This window comes from Juglans regia, chromosome 14 (assembly GCF_001411555.2).
Source record: "Juglans regia cultivar Chandler chromosome 14, Walnut 2.0, whole genome shotgun sequence".
In the NCBI taxonomy this organism is placed as follows: Eukaryota; Viridiplantae; Streptophyta; class Magnoliopsida; order Fagales; family Juglandaceae; genus Juglans; species Juglans regia.
Genome location: NC_049914.1, coordinates 11,335,034 through 11,344,985, shown reverse-complemented (window position 1 = coordinate 11,344,985; position 9,952 = coordinate 11,335,034). Strand labels below are relative to the sequence as shown.

The 9,952-nt window shown below is 33.0% G+C and overlaps 1 protein-coding gene across 1 annotated transcript; it reads left to right on the top strand.

Annotated features, from left to right (window-relative positions):
* Positions 1-7,072: 7,072 nt before the first annotated feature.
* LOC108989606 ((R)-specific enoyl-CoA hydratase) lies at positions 7,073-9,952 on the top strand. Its single transcript, XM_018963280.2, has 4 exons — positions 7,073-7,348; positions 8,434-8,882; positions 9,439-9,554; positions 9,644-9,952. The coding sequence occupies exons 2-4, from the start codon at positions 8,616-8,618 to the stop codon at positions 9,753-9,755; spliced, it is 495 nt and encodes a 164-aa protein (XP_018818825.1). The 5' UTR covers positions 7,073-7,348; positions 8,434-8,615; the 3' UTR covers positions 9,756-9,952.

Below are 9,952 nucleotides of genomic sequence, written 5' to 3'. Positions count from 1 at the left end.
TGCGTGTAGATTATAACTTGTTTTTCTTCCCTTGTTGGGGTTTGAGCTTGGAGAGGGAACCTCTTCCCTTCTGAGTTTACATATTTCCAAGTAACTCAGTTTTCTTATTCAATTTTCTTCATGATTCAAGGTTAAAATCTCTCGCATGGAATCTGTGCAGACCCACGTTCCAGTCGTGGTTTTTGCCCATATAGAAAATTTAGAAGAAGTGGAGATGAAGGAAAAGATGAAAAGGAGGTTTGAAGAAAAAGAAATGAAGGAGAGCGGCTGCTGCTAGAAAAAAATGGAGTGGGACACAGAAAATTAGAGATTTTCAAGTGGAATCGGGCTACCCATAAACCTTTGTTAGGGATCTCAATCTTGTCCCTAACACTAAGGGTTCACGGCTAGTCTTGGTGATGATGGTGACCGAGTGTTCTTGCCACTTACTTAGCTTTCTGCCAAAGGATGGTGTTTGAGTGATGGAATGAAGATGTGTTTGGGTAGGCTAAGTGTTTAGGCTAAGGCAAATCAATGTGGGTGGCTAAACTTGTTCTTGAGTGAGTGCCAAGATGATGGAGGATAGGGTTGAATGGATGAGATGAGGTTAGGGTTTATGGGCTATGGTGGAATTAGGATTGGTGGTCTTGGAAGATTGGCTTAGGATTATGAGTGTTTGATGCAATGAGAATGGTTTAAGGGTTACCCTTAATGTTTAGGTCACTTGGATGGTGGTTAGGGTAAGTATGGTGAAGTGTAGCTAGGGTTTTGTGAGGTGGCTATGTTGGATTTCGAGATTGACAAGAGATAGCTTAGGGTTGGAGTTTAGGATGATGCTAGAGTTTGAGAATGAGTTGGAAGAGTGAAGCTAGGGTTTGGTTGGCTTAGGAATGGTTATGGAAAGTTTGTAAGATGGAAGGAATCTTTGAGTGAAGAGGGAAGTTTGAATTTTGAATTAAGATGGCAAGTCAATATTTGACTTAGAGAGATTGTAAGAAGATTGATTTAATTAATTAAAGAGGATTTGCAATTCCTTAAATTAAAGGATTGGGATTTGAATTTGAATTTGAATTGGAGGAAGTCAAGACTTCTAAAAGGATTGAGTTTCCATATAGAGCTTTGAGGTGGGCGGCTAGGGCTTATGTGGATGATGAGACTATTTATGGAATGTGACAAAGATGGTAAGATGGAATCACTAGGGTTGGCGCCACTTGTGTTTAGGGTTTGGTGTGGGATAGTGATATGGGCGGCTAGGTCAAGGGTTCGGGTTTTGGACTTAGGTTAAGGATGTGGTCGGCTAGGTCAAGTCTCACTAAGGCAAGTAGTGGCCGAATAGGACTTTGCACCAAGGGGAAAAGTGTGTTTCGGCTAGGCTAGGGTTTGAAGAAGCAAATCAAATATGGAAAGTTGACATACTTATGGAAAAGATGACAAACACTAGGTTGGTCGAATTTTATGGCTTGGACGGATTGGAATAGCAAAAATAAGATAAACACCAAGAACAAATGAAGAACACTCAAGAACAAAACCAACAACACAAGCATGTTTGGGGGGTGAGATGAGAATTTTGTGTTTTGTTTTGGTGTTTAAAATATTATGTTTTAATATTATTATTGTATTGAGATTTGAAAAAGTTGAATTGTTTATTATATTTTGTATGGGGATTTGAAAAATGTGTAATGATGAAATGAGATGAGATGAGAATTTTGTGTCTCATCCCTCCCCCCAAACCTTAAAAGAACAAAAAAACCAACAAGATAATTCAACACTTGATTCACGAATTGCACAAGAATTGAGTATACTTCATAAATTGAGAAACACAACTTGAATTCACGAATTGCATCAAGTTGCAAGAATAAGATAGATAGATTGAACCACACCTATTCACGAATTGCAATGTGTGATTCTCTCTTAGGGGATTCACGTATTGCACCCCAAAGAACCCAAATGTCTTAGCACTGAATGGTGATCTCAAGAACAAAATAATCTACCCACTAGGAAATTTGTCAAAAGATGTAAATGCAAAGCTTAAGGGTCCTATTTATAAGGATTATAACTTGGAAACCTCCAATAGGTCCCTTGAAAAATAAATAATTAAATAAAAATAAAAAATAACATAGTTGGCATGGGTCAAGTTTACCCATGGCATGCATGAGCCTATGGATGGGCTAGGTTGGCTGATGGCATGTGGCTGGCAGGGCCCTGGGCTGGTCTGGGCGTGGGCAAGCTGCCTAGGCGCTGGGCGTGCGCGCGAGACTGCTGCGCGTTGGGCTGCACGTGCTACATGTGCTGGCCATGCTAAATGGGCTGGCTTGGTCACCAGCCCCCTTGGGCACCCTGGGCATGTCAAGGCAGGCCTCATGGCATGCCTCTAAGGCTGTTTTGGGGTTGTCTAACATTCTCCCCACATGACTAGTGGCTTGGCCATGAGCCACAAAACATGGGTTCCTACCAGCCTCACACCTTGCACACTCACTTAAAAACATATAATTTTACCTTTGTATCATATTTTACTTACAAATACGTTTGGAATCATTTTTATTATATGATAAAAAAGTAAAATGACATGGTAAATAGGCATGGTAAGTAGGCAGGTGGGTGACCCTCCTCTACCTATCTTTTAGGCCCGGTTTGGATAAAGATATACTCTTATCTTATCTCATTTTATCTTATTTCAATATTTAAATACTACAAATATAAGTATTTTTTAATTTCAAATCTTAAATTTTTTCATCTAATCAATACTTATTATAATTTTTTCAAATTTTCAAATAAAATATAAAAAATAGTTCAATTTTTTTAAATCTTAAAATAAAAGTGATAATAAAAAATTATATTATAATAATATTATAATTTTATAGTATTTTTATTCAATTTTTTTTTCTTTTGCAAAACTTATAAAACATTTTAAATTCAATTATTTTTAATTCATCTTAATTCAAATATCTATTATTATTATTATTATAATTGATCTTATATCAACTCACTGTTGCTTAAAACATAAGTAAACTGGGCCACTCAGCAGTCAAGTGTCGTGTGACATGGAATGAAAGTATGCGCAGACACCTCGTCTAAAAAAGAAATTTGTACTGACAAAATGGGTAACAACCTTTAAAACCTTATACAACTGGCCTCCTTTGCTTTTGAAACACAAAATTTTAAAAATTTACTCAAGTTTAATACGGTCAGATACTCTCTAAAAATACATATCTATTTTTTATCTCACTTTCCTTTTTTTTTTTTGTTATTTTAATCTCAATTTATCTCTCATTATTTTATCACTATTTATTAATTATACTATACACAAAAAGTTACATCCAACCCTCTTTTTTCTCTCTCTCTCTTGTGTTGCCCTTTCGGCAGCAAAACCTACTGATATGTAATGCAAATTGATGCTGTCCACTTCTACTTATCTCGTACGGGTCGTTCTCCATTGGTTGAATTGATGTCCGTATTCTTAACTATTCAAATACCGTTTATTTTGTATAGTTGATATTTTTTACTCATCCTTTTAAAATACCGTTTTATAAAATATTATCTAAAAAAATACACAATAATTGGTAGGTCCCAGTTTTTCTTTTTTATCAAATACTACAAAAAAAGTCAAAATATTTTCATCTTATCTCTATAAACAAACACACATTTTCACAAGAGTGGTGCTACTTTGCCGCTTAGAGTAGCTCGCTCATTTTGACCGCTAGGTAGGGGTATAACCGGTCCGGTCCGATTTTGGATAAAATCTAGGATCGAATCGGCATGTATCGATTTTTCATTTTTTTAAAAATGTAAAAAATATATAATAAATTGTTACTTCTTATGATAAAATATTATTAATAATTTAATATATATATATTGTTTAAAGCATATGATCAATTAAATTTTCATCTTTAAGATTAAACTTTTATTTTATAAATTATAATAACATTATCTTATATATAATTATATTAATAACATATGATCAAACAAATTACAAATGTTCATATTTAAGATTAACATTTTATATTATAATTTATAAATTATAATATGAAATAAATTATTTCATATATGATATATAATTATATATAAAAATTTAATATATAATTATATATTATATATAAAACATATATATATAAATATTTTGTATAATATATAAAATTAACTAATATATATTTATTTATTTACAACCGGTCCAGTCCCAGAAATTATGGAACCGAAACCGGACCGGATGTAGCCGATTTTTATAATTTAGGAACCGGTTCCAGACCAATCGGTCCGATTCGGTCTGGTTTGGACCGGTTTTTCGGTTTAAATTTACACCCCTACCACTAGGCCATTTTGTTTTTTTTTTCAATTTTTTTATCATTTAAAAACATTTTTTAAAAAAATAAAAAGAATATTAATATACTAATAGTCATTTTCTTAACTATTAATTAAAAATTAAAATACATGAGGTGTCAAAATGAGGGGATAAGTTAAGTTGGCAAAGTAGTATTTTTCTTTTAACAAAATTATCTCATCTCATCTCATCTCAACTCACATATGCCAACACTATTCACACATATCTTAAAAAATCTCATCTCATTTACGAAAACAAACTAGACCTAAATTTTAGGGGAGGTTTGGATACTGAATAGAGATAAAAGTTAAAAATTAAATAAAATATTGTTAGAAATTTTTTTTTAATATTATTATTTTTTTGATATTTGAAAATTTTGAATTGTTTATTATATTTTGTGTAGAAATTTTAAAAAATTATAATGATTAAATGAGATGAGTTGGAAAACTTTTATATTCAAATGAGGCCTTAATATTCTCTTTCGTCCAAAGTATTGGCTCATTGATCGTTAGTTCTTTTAAGTAGTTTAGCATGTATTAAGTCTTGAGTTCGATTTTTTTTTTTTTTTTAACCTTATGCAATAGCACATTAAGAAGATGATGTCACATTATGGCGCCCTATTGTTTCTACTTTCATTTATTGATGAAAAATTTTACTCAATCATCCCTACTCAATACACCAGATATGATTTTTTATTTTTTTCATTAACAAGTATGTGGTATAGAAATAAGGAGTAAAAGAATTCAATTGATTTTTTTTTTAAGATGTTTAGTACGGCTGTAACCAGTCCAGTCCAGTTCGATTTTATACATTTTTTATAATCGAATCGGTATATACCGATTTTGAAAATTTAAGAATTAATACCAGATTGATTTACTATCGAATCAATTTTTCTAGTTTCAATTTGGTCAGGTCTGGCTTTTTTGGTTTTACGGATTATCTATGTTAGTAATAATATTATGATGTTTATATATACTAAACTATTAGTCTATTTATATTATAGTATAAATAAATTATTTTAGAATAATTAACACATAATAATATAGTATTGAATTTAACTATAGTTTATATAAGTTCAAGACTTTTAATAGGAGTATATATGATCTTTTTTTAAGAAAAATTGTCATCATTTATTCATCAAAGAAACTTACATCTATGACCGAATATATGCAAGAATATCCTCATATCATTCGGAACTCCACAAATACACTATTTCCTTTTGTGGCTGGTCTGGTCTTCACTACTGCTTATACTCTCTATAGACAAATGTTTAAGAGATAGCACTCTGCCTAAACAGAGACTCAACCTCACTCTTCATAAAAAAAGATGGCTCAACTTCTATAGATAAACGTACAAGAGATGTACTCTTTTTATTTTTATTTTTATTAAACGATAAGAAAACCAATAAGAAAAACAGTAAGATAGATGTGAAAATGGATGGAGACCCAATCCGGTAAACTTCAGAATTTGTAACGGCGCGTGAAGGCAACAAACTTGTCTCTTTTCAGCCACAAAAGTCAAATCTGAAAGATCTACTAGTGGCGATTTCGGTAATCCAATGCGTGTGACGAGAAAAGCTGTCTGAATGGATGGCATGTGAGGACCACACATAATTGTGAGCGGCGTGTGAGGACCATGCATGATGATTTTTGCAAAACTGCCACTATCTTACGAACGATTTGCAGTTTGGAAGTCTTCTTGTACTTGTGAGGACCATGCGCATTTTTCGAGAGTTGTCAAAAAATTATAGATCTATTTTTTTTAGTCTTGAATTAAACAAAATAAACTAAAAAGATATAACTATATTGATAAACAAAATGGGTAGATGGAGAAGGGAGGGAATGAGAGGGAGGAGGAATAAGTCTAGGTCTCCTCCTCCGCAAAAATCATATCTAGTGGTTTTTTACGAGAGAGCTTTGCTTTTTATTTGAGTATATATGATCAAATATATAAAAATGTATTTATCCTTGATATATATATGTTATATGTTTATGTTTAAAATTAAAATTTTATGTTATATTAATTAGCAAAGCTCTTTAACATATAATATATATGATATAATATAAAAAGAATTATATATATATATACCAGTCCAGTTTAATTTAAATCAGTTTTCAATATATGAAAACTAGTACCGCATCGGTTTAGGATCGATTTCGATTCATAAGAACCGGTACAACATCGGACTGCTTACTAATGGTTTAATCGGTTTTCCAATTTTTTTTTACACCCCTAATATTTAGATTGAAATTAAGATTTTTTAAAGAAAAATCTTATGTATAAACCAGTGTGGATAACACACTCAATAAAATGTTTACATAACATAATTTGATTTGAGAGATAAATTTTAAAATTTGAATCTTACAAATAAAATTTTAACATTTAAGTGATGTGGATAATGTGCTCTAATCACCAAGTTGATAATAAAATAACTATTTTTTAAAAGAGTAATGCTAGATACAGTTTTAGGACATGTAAGTTCCGTGCATTCCCTTTAGAAAAAGATGAGATTTATTATTAAAAAAATAATTTTTTTCATATATATCTCAGATTTATTATTATTTTTTTAAAATTATGCAAAGAGTATTGCTAGAGAAAAGTCACTATAGCAGTACACACTTTGCACTCACTGCGTGGTTGCTTCTAGTTAATTGTTCCCAGCACTCACTTGGAGAGATGAGATGTGTGATTTACATGATGCCACATCATGTGTACAAAATAAATACTCCCAATAATAACTTCTATCTATATTTATTCTTATTCAAAACTTGCACATTCACGGCTAATATCATTTCTACTTTTAAAAACAAAATCGGAAACCATAACCTAGTTTTGTCCCGAACCTTACCGAGATCAGAGGTAAATACGTTTTGTTAGATTCCAACATTCTTATTTTTGGGACGGGTCGAAGATTACTACTGGTTGCATGAGGAAGGGTCGATTTAGCAAACAGGGTTTCGAATCTAAAGGCGAAAGGAACAAGGGCCACCACAAGCACAACTAAAGAGAACACTCGGACTCGGTGTGAAAAGAGCGAAGCTTTTCGGCATTCAGGTAATCAATCACTTCCAGATGTTCCAAAATGTCTTCTTAAACTCCACTCTCCAGTAATAAGTGAATGTGGGTCGCACACGCACAAGGTTGCACTCCAAGAGTTCGACAAAATGCTTACGCAAACGTACTTAAAAATATACATTGTTTTACGTATTTGACGAAACTCTCTCTGTGTCATATTTGTTGGCATTCGGGTAACGATATGGTTAACGTGGTTTTGGTTTTCGATGTCTGTGGTGATGTCTAGGACGTAGGTAGAATGATTGGTTGATTAGAAATGTCCTTTTCGTAGACATGTAAAACTTTTTAAACGCTATTGCATTGTATTTTTTCTTGAGCTGTTTGCTCTTATAATATTCTATAACCAATTAAAGAAAAGTCGAGAAGGTATTTCCTTATTTTGTATAAGTCCTCTTTCTTTGTTGGCTGAAGGTATGATTTATTCCTTATTCATGGTCATAGAGGGCGTTGTTCTCTTGGCATGCAACTAGTTATATGGTGCAACTTCTGGCTAGAAAATTGTGCTACTGCTGCTGCTAAACTAAATGTTCTATGCAATTTCATTTGGCTCACTAATGTAATCTGATTCATATTTGTAGAGGTTTTAAATAACCTCGTCACATGAATGTGGATTGAGGTGGTCAGGACTGACTAAATAGTATACGACTCTGGAAATATGTGGTTTTAGATAGAGCTGAATAATTAAGAAGCATTCGTCTTATAGGGTTGAGCATGTCTAGAAAATATATGATGCAATTCTTGGGGAATATTTTTTTAAAAAAATGAAGGGTGATTGGAGACGGATTCTTTTCAAACTAGGTGCCCAAAGCTTTTTGGATGTAGATATGGCTATGTCAGATAATGGGGTGCGTGCAGTTTAACTTGGAACCAAAACAGAAACAAATTATATATATCGGTTTGGACGTTTTACATGAACTAATATAACATCAATCAATTTTGTTGTTACAAGTCAGTAATTTTTCATAATTTTATTTGTAGGTTTCTTCTCAACTTTTATGTCATTCAAGTAGCATATTCATGCCAAAACTGTGTAATTGATCATCATACTTCTTACTCTGTCATAGGTTCAGACACTCATAAAGACGTTCGCTTTTCATACTGTTATGGAGGGGCAATCTCCTACTAGTCAAGGAATTTAATGTTTACAATTTCTGTTTGGCCTCGCTTTGTGAAAATACTAAGCTGCGGTGTGCTTATCTGAATCTGAGCTACAATTTTAGAACACCTCTTTGAGACTATTACAACTATGTTAATCAGGAGTTTACTTTTTGGGAACGTCCCTCCTTTGAGATGCTTTTCATCATCAGCACTTAATATTCTGAAAACTGGAGATATCTTAAGGGAGACAAGAGTTTTTACAGATGAAGATGTCCTTGAATATTCAAAGGTGAGTCACGACTCAAATCCTTTGCATTTTAATTCAGAGCTTGCTCGTAATGCTGGATTTGAAGATAGACTTGTTCATGGGATGCTTGTTGCTGCCCTCTTTCCACGGATCATTTCTTCTCATTTTGTAAGTTACAATTTCTGGGTTTTTTTACCCTCTCTTCTTAATTTTTCTAATTCATATTATTGCAACAAAATTTAGTTGATGGAAGAAGAGCAACTACATAAGTAACTAGGAGTTTGTTATATATACAACAAGGAAAAAAAGGGAACATACCACCTACAATATCTTTTCCCTGTGAGCATGTAATGCTAGGACCTATCCAAGCCATATTAGTGCTTGTGAATTCACTTGATCTCACGTGCAATATTTTGTTGCGGCAAATGTATTTAGGTATTAACATTGTAGGGTATATGATTTTGAGCTGCAGTCAATGGCTGTGTTGCAAACAACCAGGACGAGTGGATAAATATTGGGTTAAATGATTTTGGTGTTTTATGGTATGTATTGAAACTTTTCCTCCAGGGGGAATCTTATTTTGGATTTTCAATAAATAAAAATTCACCCAGAATTGAGTTGTAGGAGAACTATGTTTCATCCCGTTTGTTCTGAAAAGCACAGTTGCAAGACCTGTCCTTTCCAAGATGGTCTAATTTTTTGAAATGTTATGCTTGATTTGTAGCCTGGAGCTGTATATGTTTCCCAAAGCTTGAATTTCAGGTTGCCGATCTATATTGGAGACAAGGTCAGTGGCGAGGTACAAGTGATTAATCTAAAAGAAAACAAGAAAAAATACCTGTAAGCTACGTCATCAATGTAGTTCTCCCACTCCATTGAACTAGAAAAAGATTTTCACCTTTGAATTACTTGGATGCTTGATTATACAGAGTAAAACTCAAGACAAAGTGCTTCAGGAATGATGAACTTCTGGTTCTGGATGGAGAGGCTATGGCTATCTTGCCATCTCTGGCTGTGGAACGAGTCCGTTCCCTGGACTGATGGAAGCAGTTAAAAAGGTGTCAGATTCTTCTGTAGTCTAATTAACTGCTTAGCATCATAAGCTTCAATGATTTGATCAATTTTTCACTTTCTGAGAATTCTTGAGAAGCTTAACAGAGTTGTCTAGATGGACATAATACTTTCAAGGAGTTTTTGTTGAAATCTGAACCAGTGTGTAATGTTTACTTCTTTGTCTA

Coding starts and splice junctions, on each gene's coding strand:
- LOC108989606 (XM_018963280.2), top strand. CDS start 8,616: ATGTTAATCAGGAGTTTACTTTTTGGGAACGTCCCTCCTTTGAGATGC. Junction 8,883..9,438: donor GGATCATTTCTTCTCATTTT/GTAAGTTACAAT, acceptor CTTGATTTGTAG/CCTGGAGCTGTATATGTTTC. Junction 9,555..9,643: donor GAAAACAAGAAAAAATACCT/GTAAGCTACGTC, acceptor TTGATTATACAG/AGTAAAACTCAAGACAAAGT.